This window comes from Schistocerca gregaria, chromosome 7, assembly GCF_023897955.1.
Source record: "Schistocerca gregaria isolate iqSchGreg1 chromosome 7, iqSchGreg1.2, whole genome shotgun sequence".
Classification (NCBI taxonomy): Eukaryota; Metazoa; Arthropoda; class Insecta; order Orthoptera; family Acrididae; genus Schistocerca; species Schistocerca gregaria.
The window spans coordinates 348139660-348160308 of record NC_064926.1 but is presented as its reverse complement, the minus strand read 5'-3'; the positions used below and the strand labels follow the sequence as shown (position 1 = coordinate 348160308).

At 38.5% G+C, this 20649-nt stretch overlaps 1 protein-coding gene across 1 annotated transcript in view; it reads right to left on the bottom strand.

Moving 5' to 3' along the window:
- LOC126282514 (probable E3 ubiquitin-protein ligase HERC1) overlaps window positions 1–20649 on the bottom strand; it is a 715173-nt gene that overhangs the window by 514184 nt on the left and 180340 nt on the right. Inside the window, 3 exon segments of the mRNA XM_049982172.1 lie at window positions 8744–8941; window positions 17045–17227; window positions 17930–18053. Of these exon segments, the coding sequence (XP_049838129.1) occupies window positions 8744–8941; window positions 17045–17227; window positions 17930–18053 (505 nt within the window).

Below are 20649 nucleotides of genomic sequence, written 5' to 3'. Positions count from 1 at the left end.
CTGTATGATCCTTAGGAATAAATTCCCAACATACTGGCTGTTAGGTGGCCACTGTGATTTGGTGTTGGTGCTGGTGGTGTAAAGAATACAAATACTTGCAATCATGATTCTGGATTGCAGTGGTATAATGATTCATGTCAGGGCCACGGTACAATACAAGCAGTTAAATTAGACTCAGAGTCATTTAGGAGCTTGAGAAATTGTTTCCTGGAATTTGGGATAAAAGCAAGCATTTACAATATTCCCTTTCATTCCATATCATCATGCAGCCAACATCTGATAGTGTTGACAGAATGAATAGTGCATAGTTGTGCTTAACAATGATTGCAAATCATGTCTAGGTAGCAGTGTTGATAATTTGCAAATACATTGTTGATCACGAAAGTGACAATTATCAGAGTGTATCAGGCAGCAACTTAGGCACAACATTGTATGGTGAGACAATATTTAACAACAGTTCATAGCTGGTGTTTCCTATGGAAAACCTAAACAAGACAGGAAACATTCAGACATTCAGAACATAATACAACTGAATCTGCTATTGTTTTGACAATTTCAGGGAGGTGCACTCTTCCTATAGGAAACTTTCTGTGCACTAGAGTGGACCTAATTTCATCTCCCACCCCCTTTTTCCAATTTCAATAAACTAAGAAATGGCCAGTGCATAAAAATTCCCCTTTCTGGATGCTAACCCTCCTTTCGCAATGGTATTCAAATTTTCCAATTCTGCAAATTTCAATACCTCACTAAATATATCCAGAGAAATAATTACCAAGGCACAGGTATCCCCAAACCACCCGTGCTCGCTCCAAAAGAAACTGTTACTGTGCAACTCCAATTAACTACACCCTACCTCCCACATTAAAAGCCTTGCTTTCCTGAGCAAAGAAGATACCACCTCCCAAAATTTTACAATTTATTAAAATCCTATTTGCACCTCAGAGCGATAAATAGCTATCCCAGCCACAGTAAATCCCCTCAAAATGGCCTCATAACACCTAGACCCTGCCTTTCTGACCTTTCCCACCTGCCACAACCTCCACAGTTTCCTCCTAACATCCCACAAACACAGAATTTGAACAATCCCAAAATAATGTTATCAATCTATCCACAAAAAAATCTCAATCCTACAGAAGTTGCAGCTCTATCCAAAGGCTTTACCCTTTACCTTCAACCCCACATCCAGGTTCAATGACTCTGCACTCGTCAAAGATTTACTCTCCTTCTCTCAATGACCACCAATCCTTCAAACCAAAGCCAATCAAATCTTAACATTGAACTTTGCTTCTCCCAATTCATACCACCAGCTAACAATGACCCTCCCCACTCCCACCTAACCACCTCCTGGTTAATTTCCACAAATTCCTTATCTCCAACTTTGCCTTAGCCTCCTTACCCAGGTCCCTTACCAGGATCATAAATCTATCTCCTTGCAGGAAAAAGCTCCATCTCCACCTCTGTCATAATGAACCACAGTAATTACCTGACAGGAGGCATTCTCCAACTCTCTCACTCCTCCTCCTACATGCCCTGCTGCTACAGTGATGCCAATCCAGAAGTTCAACATAAATTCCAATCCCTACTCAAATTCTTGGACACATCCCAGAATCCCTCCCTGAATTCATCTCCCTCCTCATCCCAGCAATCTCTCATACACTCATCTTGTACATGTGTCCCAAAAACCATAAACTCCACAACCCTGGATGTCCCATTGTAGATGGTTACCGTGCTACCAATGAAATAATCTACACTCTGGATGAACAATACCTCCAACCAACTGCCCACAGCCTAGCCCCCCATGTTAAAGATAAAGACCACTTACTCTCAACCATCCCATCTCCATTATCTCTCATATAACTACACGTCTTTGTTGGATTCCCGCATGGATTGTAAATGTGACTCCATCTCGGGCTCATAAGTGTAGAACAGCTGCTGGTCAATGAAATGTAGTAATACTGTACCAACAGCCATTATTTTGACATTGTTTTATTAGGCAATCAGTTTCAATGTTCCAATCATGTCATCTCCGGGCCTATCGCATAAATGACACCAAGTACCACTCTTGCTGATAAGACAAGGCACCAATGTTTGTATCTGGTCCATAGATATCCGAACTTCATGAGCAGTTGCTGCTACACGTGTGAAGTGCACACACGCTCATCAAGTTTGGATTTCTATGGAACCAGACGTGAATATTGGTGCTTTGTCTTATACATGCATGTGTGGTATTTGGTGTCATTCACGTGAAAGCTCTAAAGATGACATGACTGTAATGTCAAAACAGGTTGCCTAATAAAAAAATATCAAAATAATGGCTGTTGGTACAGTATTATTACATGGGCTTCCTGCTAGCGAATGCTACCTATCTCGAAGTCCTTCCAACTCCAAACTGAAGACCTCATTCCTCATCCATCTAACTAATTACATCCTCACACACAAATACTTCTCCTCTGAGGGGGAAAATACACAAATTAATCTGCAGGATGGCCACAGGCCCCATCTCACCCTGCTATGTCAATCTGTTTATGAATCATCTATAGGAAATTTGTGTAGTCATCCAAACTCCTAATCATGTTCCAGTTCATTGGTGATATTTTTATTATCTATACCCAGGGCCAAGACACTATATCTTCATTCCTTCAAAGCCTCAACACTTTACCTCCCACCCATATCACGTAATCACCTCAGGCCAGAGTGCCATCCTCCTGAATGTTGATCTCCATCCCTCTAATGGCTCTAGTCATATCTTTGTTCATGTCAAACCCACTAACTATCAATAGTACCTACATTTTGAAAGCTGTCATCCCTCACACAGCAAAAGTCACTCCAATATAGTTTAGAGAGGACAGTACTTACGCAATGGCAAGAAATTCCTTGCCCAGAATACTGAGGTCTTTCCAAGCCCTTCAAAGACTGGCACTAATCCCAAACCTAGTCAGCAGAGAGATTTCCTATACCATATCCTTACATACCACAAATTCTCTGCCCATCCCCATGAACCAGCTGCTAGGAAGTACCCCTTGTAGTGATTCGAGAATTTCTGTGTAAATTATAGAACAACTCAGCCTTCTACAGTCTTGAACACATGATATTGTTGATATGAGTGTGGGATGGTAGAATCCTACCTACTGCTTGTCACATGTTTGTGTGTGCAAGTTTAAAATCAGTTGCAGGAAGAAAGTAGATGCGGCAGTCAGACAGCACTGACAAGTACCTGTCAGGCAATCCATAGCTGTTTTACTGAGTGTGTAAGGAAGAACCATGGAGTTTATATGCAGCTCTGTGCTTATTGTGTCATTGACTATTGTTATTAAAATAAGAACAGTTGAAAAAGTACTCTTGTGGGCTCTTGACGCAACCTTGTTAGAGGCAAGATTCATTTTTATGATTCATGTTAAGAAAGGTCATGGCATCCAAGCCAACTTTCTTTTAACTGTAACTCTTATTTGTTTCTAACATCCAGCTGTATGAGATACTTGCAGGAAGTTACATATTCATGTGGAAAGTGAAATTTTTATTGTGTATGGAGGTCAAATACATTGTTAGTTGATGAAAAGTAAAGTTTTTATGTCTACTTATTTCATACGTAGAAAGAGTCTAATAATTCCTGTACCTAGCATTGTTTGACAGAGAGTAAGTCAAGAGGGTTTCCAGCAGCCTACTATTCAGTAAAGAAGAGTGGCTGCAATTTCCAAGTAAGTCATCTCATAAAGAAGAGGAAGGTGGTTTGGGGGAATTAGCTGATATAACCCAGATCCACACTCACACTTGAAGTCACCCTCTCATCACTCAGTATCATGGTGGACTGGAACAACTGAACCATAGCGTTAGCTAGGGCTTTAATTATCTATCTCCATGCCTGTAAATGAGGAACATCCTCTCCACAATCTTTCCATTCCTCCTAAAGTGGTATTCTATCATCCAGCCAGTCTATGCAGTATCCTAGTCCATCCTTATGTCATACCCACTGCCACTCACAATCTCATGCCACAAGGGTCATATATCTGTGAAAACCTAGATGCAAAACATGTCCAGTTCATCCACCCAGCATATCCTCCCCCAGCCTGTCACAGACTTATCCTACCCTGTCAGATGCTCTGTGACCTGTTAAATCAGTCATATCACATACCAGCACTATTGCAATTTCTGCACATTACTTTATGTAGGCATAACAATTAACCACCCGTCCGCCGAAATGAATGGTCACTGCCAAACTGTGGCCAAGAGATGAGTTGACCATTCAGTGGCAGAAAGTACTGCCAAGTATAATGTGCTCTATCAATAGCTCCTTCGCATTCCATGCCATCCAGATCCTTCTGCCCAACACCAGTTTCTCTGGAATAAGTAGTTTGGAACTAACAATGCAACACATCCTTCATTCCCATATCCTCCTGGCCTCTGTCTCCGACAGCCTCCTCCGCTGCACCCACCTCCACCCCTATTCCAGGAAACTAATTTCATGCATCCTGAACTTACATCCTCTTCCCCAAAGTATCTTCTTTCTCTGTGTTCTGTCTCCCCATGCCAATCCACAGTCCAAAGTCATCATCTACAGCACAATCTCACCAGTGAAGGAATCCAAACCAAATTCCTAGCTTGTGCACCTATTTCCTCTCCCTTGCACATTTATAATCTCTACAGCTGCTGCCATTCCCTTCCTGACATCAGCCAACCTTCACCAACTGCCTCTCCTAGTCTCCGCCACTCATGTGCAATTACTCTACCACAAAAAATAATTTGTCTGAAAGCTAACAAAGTGCTGAGTCTTGTTTATGTGCCTTTCAACAACACCTCTGCTACTAAGGGAGTTGTTGCTTTTACTTAAATTGTGCGTATCCAATAGTTTCAACAATGAAACAGAATAATCACATAGGCGCAATCATAGGTAATGTAGTTGGCGAACTATGATATAGTCACAGAATATTAAGGAAATGCAATCAGTATACAAAGAAGGTAGCTTACAAGACACTTTTGTGATTCGTCTTAAAATATTGCTCAAGTGTATGTAACCCATTGTCCACAGCCTAGCCTCCCATGTTAAAGATAAAGACCAGAACTATCATCAGATACTAAATGGGTACAAAGAAGGGCAGGATACAAAATCAGAGGCTTATTGGATCCATGGTAAAGAGTTGTTGAAAAACCTGAACTGGCACATGCTTGAAAACAAGATGTCAACCATCCCATGAAACCTACTTAAAATTTTCAAAGATCAGTGGTAAGTGAGGAATCCAGAAATATACTAAATATCACTTCCAAAAGGGCGATGAAGTCAAAATCAGATTAATTATATCCTGTACTGAGTCATTTAAGTAATCACTGATCCTACATTCTGTATAAAAATTGAATAGGATAAAGCCCTCATGAGTGGTACACTGGAAATTATTTTCTGCCAAGCACTTCACTGTGGTGTTCAGAGTAGAACTGTAGTGGCAGAAAACAAAAAAAGAGATCTTTTTGTGGAAATGATGGACAGTCTCTCTGACATAGCTTACTCCGAGATTTAAAACAGATAAAAAAAAGAAGAGGGTAAGAATTTCATAAAGTACTTATCAGCTGTGGACCATCAATTAGCAAAAATAATTTCTTAATGCTTCATCTCAAAAACGACAACCATCCTATGTTTTTAGCGTAGGTCAAAAACTAAAACACAAGAAAGAACTATCTCTGAATCACATTCCAATGGAAGTAGCAGATGAAAAATGATTTCTTAAGAATTGGAACATTTTGCTTCTTGTCAGGTTGGTACATTATAAATAGATGATTTGTCAGTAACCAAAAAAATACAATGATGCTGGTCATTAAAATAGAAAGTCACCTATCATTGTTGAGCAAAGATCAGTCACAGCAATAACCGAAGCTGCTGCAGCAGCTCCATAATCTTGACATACTTTGCACTGTTTTACATCTGTTTTGTCTGGAGTGGTAGATAGATGAAAGATCAAAATGGGTTTTACATTTTTATAGTGGATTCAGAAGATTTCAAGTGTTATATTGAAAACCTGAAAACAAAGTAAACTTATTTTCAAGGATACTGAAAAAAGTTAGAGAAGCAAGACTGAATTACGACACAAATCTAACAACTGCCAAGAATTAGCACTGCACAGGGCTGGAAGCTGGTACCAGCAAACACAGTGTTGAAAAGGTTGCTGGACTGTTAATAATAGTAACTTTCCACGGCAAGGAGGAAAAATATTGGGAGTCCCTGAAGGAGAAGGGCAAGCCATGGCTATTTCCCAGTGGAAAGGATAGTTTAACCGAAAATTTCAGTTCCTTTGTTGTGATAAAATGGCAAGCAACACAGTTCATCACTACAAATCTAGGAAAATTATTTAGTCATGATTTGTTGTCCCTCCTCTGTTATTACGTCCCATTGTTTTGAGGACCTATTTTGACCCTCTGATAAGGCAACCTTTGGTCCAGACATGACACATTGCAACATGACAGACTGCACAAGATTCAGAGAATCAAAGGCAAAACTTTACATGACTGGTGGTAATGAAATGCCTGATGGCATCCACTCTATCATTCTTTGATTTGTTGATCATCATCTTGCCAAGAAGAAACAACCGTGAGATGAATACTACGAAAATTTAAAGCAAAGAGAACTGTGAAATTATCACGATATTGGTCCAGATATCAGACAGGTACTTGGTTCCTGAAGCTGTCATTATTTGATGATAATGTTCCAACAGCAGATGAATTAATACAATGTAAGTTGTGCTCCAAGGACACAAAGTTCAAGAGGTAGATGAAAAACACTGACCAAAGAGTTACACTCTATGTCAAATTGGATTTTTTTTCTTTATCAACACTGAGTTTTTGGCTTTTGTAATTCATAGCATCAAATATTTCTTCTACTGGGTTTCTCTCAACACTGACTTTCTCATCAAAGCCCCTTTATTGTGGAAGGATACCCCTGGCTATGAAAGTGGAACTGAGAACATACCAAAGACAGCTGTTGCATGCAAAAAGAAGTTGCAAACTAGTTTATTATTATAACAAAAATCTCAAAAATGATGTGACTGAATTAGTTTAACACAGTGTTGCAGGAAATCATAGAAAACCTTATAATACTAAATCCTCCATTAGACTCACATCATGTTTTGGTTTAATAAAAGATGAAAATGCATTGTTCTTATACAACAGTGTGCATTATTAACCAAAACACATTTTTTTCTTAAATTTCTCACATTATCAGGATATTTTGTAAAATATGTTTTGGTAAACTTGGTTCAGAATGTTTTTAGAACTGTTGCAGTTACCTTAAGATATCAGCAAAAGTTTCTTTTATTCTAAAACAGCACCCAGATGGGGAAGAGCCTACCACCTTTAAACAGAATTAATTAATTTGTACAATATTTTCCAACTTAAAGGTGTTTAGTGCTCATCTAGAAGTTGTCTGATTGGGCAGAAATTTTATACTGACTTATTCTTTGTTGAATGAAACAGAATTAGGGAATGGGAGTGGCAACATTTACTACCTTCTGAGGAGGGGAGGGGGGGGGGGGGGGGCAGCTACATTTATTGTGGAACACACTTCTTCCATTATCCAACATTATCTAAATGATGTCAAGTCCCTTGGTCATCACAACATGTGTCCTACTAAGCTGGCCATAAATGGAAGTGTCTGGGCTACTCTGCCTTTTTGGAGACATTTCTTGATGCATTGCAATAAGAGATTTAGTATGGAACACTTTCTTCCCAGGTGAAGCATGACAACTCTATGATCATCTCTACATATAACTCTACCCCCTGCTTTGTATCAGCGGAAGGCGTAACAAGATATCAAAATAGTTGTCCAAGACAATACGTTCAAAGATGTAGGAATCTATGATTACAAGCATATAGAACATAAAGCATGTATGACATGTGAATACCACTTTGTTCACTTGGAGGTCATTTCCTTGGGAAGTTCATTTCTTATTTCACTGCAATTCTTCATCATCATTTTTTACTCTGCATTCAACAATGCTATTTCACCAGCTCTTCAACACTGCAGTTAATCTAGTCACAATATCTGGATTCACTATAAACATTTTCACTACATTGTTCTCATAGGCATTTTGCCTTGGTTTCTTTGTACTTATCACTGAGATTGTTTCTTGGTGGCCATTGCTTCATATCACATATTACATGTTTTTTATATCCTTTCTTGAACAAACCTATCAGTTTTCTAAGTTACAGGCAGTTTTTTTGTTTTTAATCAGTGCCATTTTCTTTGGATTCTTAATTATTTTCATATTTTCTATACTCCTTTTCTCTTCCACCAATTAACCTTAGTGCTTTGGCTTTAACTCTATATCCTAATTTCTCAATGCACTTGTTCTTATTTCTTTCGAACTTCATTCTACTTCCATAATTACAATATGATGGTCTTATTTGTTTGTAAACATGCAATAAACCAAGTTTCTGTTCCTAAATTTTGTCTAATGTGATACAGTCAGCCAGAAATGTTTCCACCTTCCTCTCTTGCAAATTCGGGACAGAGTGCATGCAGTCACTTGTTGAAATTATCCAGTGAAATAAAACTTTGCTCCTCTAATACATCTGCTCTAAACTCAGCCGTATTAATAATTCTACCACTGTTTGCACCTCTCCCCTCATTGCATTCCATTCTCTTGTTAATATCAAATTATGTAACTGCACAAAAGGAAATGATACAACAAAAGAATTTTAAATTACTATAATTACATAAATGAATGAGTTTCCCAAAATGATCATTATGTTGTTGTAAACTTACAGGCATCAATGGAATCATAAAGTTCACGTCCATGTGAAAACAGGTGGTGATTTAACCAGTGACATCCATTCTTTTCTTCCAAAGAAAATTGTGGTCCATGTAGTATACCGCCAAGGCAACGTCCCACCAATAAGGCACATGTACGACTCAAGTCTATAAAAAAATATGTACTCTGACTTGGTCCAGGAGAATCCAGATCTGTGTGAATCATATATCAAAGCAAAAACAGATATAAGCAAATGTGTTTCTAAAAGTAAAACATTAACATATCTTTATAACAGAATCAGCAGCTATGAGTCAATTAGGTTTATTTTAAAAGAGATTCATTAGGTACTAACAGAACAAAGAATGGATTTCAAACAATTATGCAACATTACTGTAATAATAACTGTTGTGTACTTTAAGATGGAAAAGTGGTATATATCAAACAATGGAAAGTTCCAGATGGAATAACAATAGCATGGGTAGAATAGATTGTTACTCATTGTACAGAGGTGGTACTGAAACACAGAGTGACACAATGAAAAAGACTGCTAAAATATTAAAGCTTTCAGACAAGGTCCTTCTTCTGCATAGGAGAAAAACACACATATACACACAATCACAACTCTCACACATATTGATATTGTCTCAGGGTGCTAGAGCACTCATGTATGCGTGACTTGTGTGAATGTGTATGTGTCTTGTACTGCAGAAGAAGGACTTTGTCTGAAAGCTTTAATATTTTATCAGTCTTTTTCATTGGGCGTGCCTGTGAATCCTCTATAAAACTGGTGTAAGTATGACAGTAAAACAGTTCAGACACGGACCCCACATACGAATATATGAAAATATTTCAGTTAAGCACTTTTGTTTTTATATCTGTTTCTGTATTAAACACACAATTCAAATGCAGAGCTTTCTATGCAACCAACCTCACCATAAAGGATAGAATCACAAATTCAGAGTGAAGTATGTAACAGAAAATACAGAAAATCATGTGGTTTTTACAATCCTTAGCTACTTTGTTTAGGCTACCTAGGGACCAAGCAAAAGTTGGTATGAAGCAAATGTTAGTATGAAGTAGCAACAATTACTTTCTCTTTGAATGTAGGCATACTGCATCTAGATTTTAAAGCCATCATCATCTCACACAGATGTTTTCTTAAGGAAAAAGGAACAGAAATGGAACCAAAAGTTTTATCACAATATTTCTCATATCATTATGAATTTGTTTACATTTCTCCATGATCTCAAAATTCATCCAGCATCTTTATATAACTATGTATTAATGCTCTGTTGACACTGAATGCATTAGAAATGAAGAGCAATCTCTGAGTAGACAGAAATGGAGATGGAAATTCGCCATTGCTTAATCACTTTTAAACAATTTAGGCCAATCACAAAAAACCTCATCAGATGGGATCTTGAACCTCGATATTCCAGCCAATGGGTTTAGTGTCACCACCATGGAGTCATGATGAACCATTTCTTAACACTCAAAGTGCATTGTGAAGATATAAAACTTGAAGTATTTGCAAAGAACATCATCATCTACAAACTTACAGAAATCACTTGCGGCAGTCAAACCAAGCAAAAGTTTTTAGGGTGCAAAAGTGCGTGATAAGAATCATTGGTGGTGTAAATTCAAGAACATCATGTAGAAACCTGTTCAAGGAACTTGATATTCTAACCTCTGCTTCTCAGTATATTTATTCCTTAATCAAATTTGTTGCAACTAATAGATCTCTGTTTCCAACCAATAGCTCAATACATAGTATCAATACTAGGAATAAGGACAACCTACATAAAGACCTAAAATCTCTTACCTTGGTTCAAAAATGGGTCCAATATTCAGGAACACACATTTTCAATAAATTGTCAGCAACCATTAAAAACTTAGCTTCAGATAAAGCACCATTTAAACAGAGTTTGAAAGACATTTTAGTAGGCAACTCCTTCTACTCCATAGATGAATATCTTAACAGAGACTGTTAAAGCCATCTTAAGTAAAAATATCTGTTAGATTTCAGTTTTGACAGCACTTGGTCACAACAGTCAAGATTAGGTATATTGTGTGTGACAAATGTATTAATAGTGCATAACAGAGTTTCATTCTGACAGTGTGTTAATTCTGTAAATATTAGCTGTTCCAGTTTACCGCATTTTATTCACCTATTTCAACAGTCTCCTGACAAATGATTGGGGTGGTATGTATTATATTATAATGTTTTATGTTTTTATGCTATATTTTTTGATATGTTCCACATCCACGAGAATCATCTCAATTTTTGGATTTACGGAACAAAAACTGAATCTAATCTAATCTAAGCAAAAGTGCCTCAAACATCAACCCTTGCACTATGTTTCTCCACAGCAGAAATTTCTGCAACATTTTGGCAAAATTCTGCACATTACAAAGATGTTGATAGAGCTTTGAACGAGACTGGATGCAGAATAAAATCTTCTCAGTTTTTAAGCTGTGTCAGTTCAAACAAAATTCCTTGCTTTCAATGGCTCTCTCTGCCATCATCGTCTGGAGTAAAACCACTGACTGCCGGGGTTGGCATGCTTTTCTGTTTACGTAGCCATGACTATGGCCTCTGGCACCAACACACACTAACTGATACTTGAACACTGATAGTTTTCACTATCCTGTACACAACAAAGTGGTCCTGAGCACATTAACACACACAGAAAAAGTTATTTCTAATGATGACCACCTACAGTCTGAATTGCAGCACCTGAGACATGTGTTCAGAGAGAATGGTTATAGCAAGACAGACATTGCAAATGCCCTCAGGTACCATGAAAGAAGGATGCCTTCTGAATCAGCAGAAGAGGCCAAGATGGTTGCTTTCCTGCCATACTGTGGGGCGGTGGTTGGTGGTGGCTAGTGTTTAACGTCCCGTCGACAACGAGGTCATTAGAGACAGAGCGCAAGCTCGGGTTAGAGAAGGACTGGAAGGAAATCGGCCATGCCCTTACAAAGGAACCATCCCGGCATTTGCCTGAAACGATTTAGGGAAATCACGGAAAACTTAACTCAGGATGGCTGGAGACGGGATTGAATGCGAGTCCAGTTACTGTGGGGCAATGAGTAACAGAAACATGGCCTGAGACCTGTGTTCCAGTGCACACCCAAGATAAGAAATATGCTGCACCCTATTAAAGATGAAATATCATTTCATGTGCCCAGCATATATGGCACCTCTTGCAAATGCTATAGGATCTATGTATGTCAGATAACTCACACAGTTGCAGAGTCTACTCAACTGACATTTTAAACAGAGGGACCTTGACAAGTCACCCATAGCTGAGCACTGCCTGGAAATTGGCCACAAAATTTCGTCTGAAAACTCGAGACGTTTGCCTTGTGCATCAACACACTGGAATTCCATTGTAAAAAGGCAGCTAAGATTAGAATGCAAAGCAACAATTTTAACACAGACCACAGGTACACATTCAGTAGGGCACGGAGGCGGGCTTTGAGTGTCGAAAGGAAGCAATGATGAATACTTTATGCTTGTAGAGAGGCAAGAGAGCAGTTTCAGATGTGGCACCAGCCCCTTATGCCTCCTGATGTCACTCGTTTCTGTGGCAGGCCAGAGTTACTACAACTGCCCAACTCACCTTCTGTGCATGCATCATTTTGGCCCCTCTCTGACTGGTGCCAGAGGCCACGATCGTGGTGATATAAGCAGAAAAACATGCCAGCACTGGCAGTCAGTGGTTTTACTCCTGAAGACAATGGTGGAGATAGGCATCAAAAGCTAGAGAATTTTATTTGAATAGAAATGGTTAGAAAACCAAGAAGATTTTGTTCACAAATACTGCCATTAAAGATTCCAAGGACAAGAGGCTGGATGCGCTGTGACAGCTTTTCTACAACCAACTCCTGTTAGTTAACCCTATCAAATTATAGGTATTTCACAGCCAACTCAAAACTGCATAGCACTGGTTTTCTACAGAATATGAAGAGAACTATTTTGCTGTTTATTTATTAGTTTTTCCTGTCTGTATTTTATAAATTCTTGATGTACGTTTGTATTTTTATTGTTATCACTTTATGTCTGTATTTATAGAAGTTTCTTTGCAATTGCCCCTTCATATATTATAAATCTCTATGTGTATGTTACTAATACATTAGCAGTACCGTAATAATCTCGTAAAATAAATAGTGATCATATTAAGGGGACCACTGACAGTAAAAGTAAGTACATCTAAAGTTATCTGAGTTTGTAGTACCACTTTTATGAGTAGTTTCAAAATAAAACCAGTGCAGCAATATGTACTTCTGATTTAATCTTTTTAAATTTTAGGAATTGTGAGTTCATGGCTGTTTCAAGATGAGACATTTTTGTCTAGGAAAAGTATGAAATTGTTTCCAAATATATCTCATGAAACAAATATATCTTATGAAATGATGGGTGGTTGAAAATTGTGTGTGCTTGTGGTTCCAAAGGGAAGCACCTCCTTAAAAAATGTATTGTTTACTTTTAGTGAATTTCTTTTTGTATTTATTCCTTACTATGATAATAAAGGTTAAGTTTGTGAGAAATTTTAAAACTGTATTCCAAAGGGAAACCATTTCCTTACGATTGTTTACTTTTTGCCAGTTTCTTCTTGTGCTCATTGTTTACAAAGATGACAAAAGTCAATTTTATGAAAAATTTAAAATTTTTTTCTTTAATATTATTGGGACTCAAAGGGTTAATTCCATAAACTTCCCCTGCTCCCTTCCTCAGTTTATGTCCTTTATCAAGTCAATAAACTTCGAAGTGCGCATTCATGTTTTACTTTCATAACAACATCTGTCAGAATACTCCGTTTTCCTCCTCCTTTTACCATGCCTGTTTGGAGACATTTAGCTCCAGAAAACTGTGTCCAAAGTGTTCTTGCTAGTAAATTTAGAAGATCTTCATTGTGCAAGGTTCATACAGCAGGAAATAATGCAGCAAGTGGTCCAGATACTGCATCTCACCACTTGCATAGATATATCCAAGAGGATGTATCACTTCTGCAAGTCTGTCTTGCAGTGTGGCACTCCCACCCTCATGCTGTTCAAAATGAGCCCCACAGTGTACAGGAGCTCACTGTCAGAAACAGGCTTTTCTCTTGGGAAGATGTCAAAATTATCCAGTTCTGTACTCAATCTTTCCAACTAGGTGCTTCTGATGGCCACCCACTAGGACCTGCATTAATTAGTGAGTAGAGTTTCTGCACTGATGTTTGCTTCAGGCATCCCACTGCAACCAACACTGACTATTTTACTGTGGTATCAACCTTCTTCGTATGTGCATCTGCTCCACATAAAATTAGTGTACTCATTAGCAGACATGCACGGCATCATACAACATTCCTAACAGTCAAGTATCATTACCCCATTTCTTACCTCTCAGTGTCCTAATAATGTTTTTTCTTATGTCAGGGTGTGATACAGAGTCACACATAGACATTTTGGCTGTAAGCAGTGCTGGAATTGTTCACCTCATCACAGCACACAGAGTTCTCATCATGCTTCTGTTTGTTATTGAGCTGAAAAATACATTACCTACCTAGGGTGACCAAATGCAATTGTTTAAATAGGAGGACAAACAGCTTCAAAAAGGAAGCCAAAGGAAGAAAAAAGCGGATGCATCAAACGGGTCAACTGCAGATGAGGATACCACCCGTCAGCTTTGGACAAGTCACGTGACTGAAGGGAATTACCGGTAAAACTAGTAGTTAATTGTTACTGATGGTAAGGTGGTGGTTGACTGAGCAATATAAAAAAAAATTAAGAACATTGATTGTGGTGACAGTGTGGCGTCAATTGTTATGTTATGTCAACAGCATGGAATTGTTTACAAAGCGAAAAATGTAAGACCATTCACCTCCCTTCATTTGATGCACCACTACCAACGTCTACAATTGAATCAGCAGCTGACGACATGTAAACTGCACTTCAACCTTCCAAATACAAATAAATTGAATGACTATAAAACAACGAAATAAAACCATGACAGTTAATCTATTGAGTTATTTCTTATGTTTATTGGCCACTGAGACGTACGTTCCAGCTCCACATACCTTACACTCTGCTTCAAATTCATTTCTCCCTTTCTTGAAAGCTGGATATTTGCAGGAAAGGACATCAGAAAATGTACACTTTCGTATAGGCATAGGCAAATATTTTACGTAACTCACTCGATTAAAAATTACACTCACAAATCACACTTGCACTACATAAGGCCAAGCCAATACAAAGCAAAGATACGAAAGGAAAATTTTAAATAATCGATATTTGCATTCGCTTATAGGTCGAGCAACGATAACATCGACGATCCTGGTGCCACCTAATAACACAGCCTTCATACGTGTTTCTCATGAAGGCTGTGCCAATAGTTAAAGTATTTAAGAAAAAGCAATAGAATGGGACGAATTGTAAATTTAACTGTATTACGCTCACTTTTGCGAAAAAGCCGGACACTAAAAATCTGCCCAGACCCAGGACAAAGAGCAAAAGAGGACACGTCTGGATTATTCCGGATGTCTGGTCACCCTATACCTACCTCATGCTGGGGTTTGGCTTCAGGTTTATAGCTATATAATAGAGATAGTGTGTGTGTTGAAAGTTTGCTTGGTGGGATTTGACTTTGCCTGGTCACTTGTGTTCACAATATACAGTACTACAGCCAGAATGCTTTCATCCAGTTCCACTGACTACAGTTCTTTCCATAGAGGCTGGCATATAACCTGTTCCTGTGGAGGGTGCCAACTAAGGATGTGAGACAATGGTCTCTTGTCAGCTTGTATAGTTCAATCAGCAGATTTTGGTCGTTGTCAATGTCCTAAGTGGCTCTCAGGTCGAAGAATGCAACTCACATTTTTTTCTTGAATCTGTCTTCAATGTTTTGCATCAGATTTAGTACCTGGCTGATATATAATTTCTGAAGTTAGTACCCAGGTAGTTGGTGTGTGAATTTCTCTTCTAGGCAGTCCCTGATAAGATACGAGTATCTATCGGAGCAGTGACAAAGGTCAGAAATTTTTTGAGTCATTTGATGCCTTCTCTGACTACAACAGGGAAACAACTCTGGCTTGCTTCATGTTTAGGGGATCTGAAAGTTGGTAAAAGAGGCAAAAACCAGGAGCCATTTCTGCATTTCTGTCCAAAGGTACAAAGTGGTTAGAACTGGAGTCCACAAAAACATACTATTCAGTCAGGAATCAAGCTACAAATGGCAAACTTTAGCTCAGTCAAAGCGACAGTATTCTTGAGAAAGTGGTTTCACTCCCTAAATCCTTTGGTATGAGCTCTTGAGTCCTCCAACAACAGTTTTGCCATTCAGCAACAGTTGGTTTGCCACTTGTTTTGCAGTTACTTCAGTGAAGTTGTTCTTGGGACATGTGGAATCTCTAATGACATTTCAGTACCCCTTCAAAGCTCACCTTCTTTCTGTTCACTTTCATTTCAAGATTTTTACCAGGTTACTCCACTTTGACTTTCAGCTTTCATCAACTGCTTGATCAGCTCATATTCTGCTCTACAGTAAGAGGATTATCTGGCAGTGGTCTTAAGCACTTCTGTCATAAAATTTTGGCAGTCTCCAACACTCCTGTGATATACTCTGTCCTTGACTGATGATGAGTTCAGGGTTCAGGCTGCCATTCTTGACTGCATCAACATATTTTATTATCAGCTTTTTTTCCTAATGGCAATTACATTTTCATCTCCCCTGCCCCTTTCTCACCTTCTTTACAACTTTAATATATTTTTAAGAAAATGTTACATAACTCACTTTTGATTATCTGTTGTTACTATTCCATGACATTCTAAGTGAACCAAATGCACATTCAAAATATATCATCCCTAGGTTCCAGAATACATTCAGTGCCAAACTAAAGACAACAGATTAATACACATGAAATTACAAGTAATGACTGGAACCAAAGTATAGTAACTGTAATAGTATATGAATAATGGATAATTGAACATTGGAAAATCCAGGATGGAATGTAACAATCTTATGAAAACGATAGTTGCTGCTCACCATATAGCAAAGATGCACAGTTGGAGATAGGCACAACAAAAAGACTGTCCAACATTAAGCTTAGACCAACAAGGCCATTGTCAAAAACAGATGTGTGTGTGTGTGTGTGTGTAAGTTTTGCCTATTTTTGACAAGGGCTTTGTTGGCTGAAAGCTAATTGTGTGACGGTATTTTTGTTGTGCCTATCTGCAACTCTGCATCTCCACTATATGATGAGTAGCAACTATCCTTTTCATAATATTGTTAATGGTTGGTTAAAATAGAAAGGCTACTATATTTCACTTACCGGGGAGAAAGGTATCCATAGCACAGATATTCTTTGAAAACAGTAACTTTATTAGAGAGCTCAGAGATGGCATCAGTGAAAGCAGACAGAACATTACATCCTGCACAAAAGATATTTCTTGCAATAACAGTGTGTGAAGTACTTTAGAAAGCATATTTCCAGCCACAGAATCCCGTAGAACACCTGCCACAAATATGAACAAAGTTAAAATCAACAATTCTTTATGGCAAATAATTGAACACTGGAGCAGAAGTAAAATAATAGTATGACTATATGACAAAATCTAATACTTAATGGAATCAAGAATAAATTGGCTTATTAACCAACAATAAAATTATGCAAAGTGTAGTAGGAAAGTTTTGTAACACAGGCCCATTTATTTTACTTCCTTACTTAACTCAATAAAACCTTTCATCTTACAAAACCATTCATCTAATCAAATTTTCTAAATATGTTCTAGCATGCGAGAAAATAACATGCCTGCAGAACCTCTTTGTCCTTAGATAACGGCTACCTTTTCAGTAGAGTTTTCACTTTTCGTGAGACCAGAACAGCATCACGATGAAAAATCATGGTCCTAGAGTGGAATGTCAAAAGCTTTGAAATCTACTGCAATTAATTCGTAACTACACATTTTTAATGATTTCATTCACTGTTACAGGGTTACAGCATAAGAGGAGCTCAAACGTTTGACTACATTATGTGTATAGATAGGTCTAAACATGCACAGAAGTAGAATATGAGATGAAAACAGGAGCCATATTGATTTAACTCTCCTAATACTCTTGGCCTAAAAAGACATGTGTGACAGATACTTCAGTGCCTTTATAAGTAAGACAGTGCTTTGTATTAAACTTAACTTAGAAGTTCATAAAACTACTTTACCTAGTAAATGAGAATAAGCAGTGGGAAATCTTTCTACAAGTCCAGTGGTATGGTCAAAAATTTTACATGCCATGGAAAACAATGAGTTCAGATGATCTTCTAAAATGGTAGTGCTCTGTAACAGCTAAGCAAAAACACAATGTGTAAACTGACGCTTTAGCAGGTTACACTTGATAACAAAAGGAACAACTTTTACACAAAAAAATATAGCAGTTCAAACAATCATACATAATAATATCGTGAAAAGGAAAGTTGCTATTCACCATATAGTGGAGATGCTGAGTCGCAGATAGGCACAACAAAAAGGCCATCACAAAATTTGGCAGTCTCAGACACTCCTGTGACATGCTCTGTCCTTAACTGATGACGAGTTCAGGCTTCAGGCTGCCATTCTTGACTGTATCAACATATTTTATGATCAGTTTTTTTCCTAATGACAAGCACATTTTCATTTCATTTTCAACCACATTTGTGACGGTCTTTATGTTGTGACTATCTGAGACTCAGCATCTCTGCTATATGGTAAGTAGCAACTTTCCTATTCATAATATTCTTACATTCCATCCTGGACTTTCAATTGTTTGATATATAACAATAAAGTGCATATAACAATGAAAACAATCAATTTTTGACAGAAGAATTTAATTGAATAGATAAAAAAAATCTACTCACCATGCGCCGTCAAAACACTTACACATAAAAGAAGGTGGTAATTAGGCAAGCTTTTGGAGCCAGTGGCTCCTCCTTCGGGCAGAACGGTTAAAGGGGAAGGAAAGAGAGGTGAAGGAAAAGGACTGGAGAGGTCTAGGAAAAGGGGTTGATTTCGGGAAAGTCACCCAAAACTGCAGATCAGGGGAGACGAACTGCACGGGGTGAGAAGAAGACTGATGGTTGAGGACTGCATTGGACGAGATTTGAAAACCTGAGAGCTTAAAGGCTGAATACACCGTAATATACAGGCCAGAGATTACTGTTTAAACATCATGCTGGACTTAATAATAAGAGTGAAAATCTAAGTGCATTGTACATAACAGAGGTAGGAAGGGGGCAGTGAAAAACAGATGGAACAGACAATAAAAGATGTAGAAAACCAAAATGGAGTGAAGAAAAGATTAGATACTGCGAGCTACCAGTGTAAACCCACTGCCTATGCCCATTCATCCTAATTGATAATTTGGTTATAGTCATGCCGATACAGAAGGCTGAACAGTGTTTACATAACAGCTGGTATATGACGTGTCATTTTGCAGGTCGATCTCCCTTTGATAGTATATGTTACAGGGCTGTTATACTGGGGTGGTAGGAGGGTGCATAGGGTAAGTCTTGCAGCAGGGACAGTCATAGGGGTAGGAGCCATAGGGTAGGGAGATGGGTGAAGATGAAGCATAGGGTCTGACACGAATAATTCAGAGATTTCGAAGGCAACGGAAAGCTATTCCAGGAGTAGTGAGAAAAACTTCGGACATAATGGATTTCATTTCAGGACATGATTTTCGGAAGTTATGGCCCTGTCAAAGTAGCTGATTAATACATTCCAGACCGGAATAATACTGAGTCACCAATGGTGTGCTCCTAAGTTGTTTTTTGGAGGGATCAGCGGTACCAGGATTGAATGTGACGGCACGGGAAATTTGCTTTTGAACTAGGCTGGTGGGGTAATTACAAGCAGTGAACGCTGAGATGAGAATGGTGGTGTATTGCTGTAAAGAATATGCATCCAAACAAATAAGGGGGAATGTTTGACATGGAAAGGATGGCAACTGTCAGAAAGTAAGTACTGCTGTTTATTGGTAGGTTTAATGTGGATGGAAGTGCGTAGCTGGCCTTTGGTGAGGATGAGATCAACATCAAGGAAAGTGGCATGGGACTCAGAAGGACTCAGAATAAGACAATGTGACATTCAAGTGGAAGAAGGTATTCAGAGATTCCAGGAATTTTAGCAGGTCAGCCTCACCATGAGCGCATATGGTAAAGATGTCATTCAATGTATCTCAACCAAGTCAGGGACTGAAGACTTATGGATCCAAGGTAAGCGTCCTCCAAGTGACCCATGAAAAGGTTAGCACACGAAGGAGCCATCCTGCTTCCCATGGCTGTACCCCTGATCCGTTTATATGTCTGCCTCTGAAAGGTGAAGTTGTTGTTGGTAAGTACACTATGTGATCAAAAGTATCCGGACACCCACAAAACATAAGTTTTTCAAATTATGTGCATTGTGCTGCCACCTACTGCCAGGTACTCCATATCAAAGACCTCCGTTGTTATTAGACATCGTGAGAGAGGAGAATGGGGCGCTCTGGAGACCTCACGGACTTCGAATGTGGCCAGGTGATTTGGTGTCACTTGTGTCATGCATCTGTGCGCGAGATTACCATACTCCTAAACATCCCCAGGTCCATGGTTTCCGATGTGATAGTGACGGGGAAACATGTAGCGATGCATACAGCACAAATGCGTACACGCCAACCTTGTCTGTTGACTGATAAAGATCATCGACAGTCTCGAGAGGGTTGTAATGTGTAATAGACAGTGTAATTGTTTTATGGATGTAATTCATTTCGTAATTTATTTTGACTATTCCTAATTAATACTTGCATCCTAGGATGAAATCAGTGATTGTTTCGTAACTTAAATTCTATTGTTGACGTACAAACAAATATAAATTCTGTACTAATTATAAACATTTGGAGGAACAACTAATAGTATTCTTAAAGGATCTA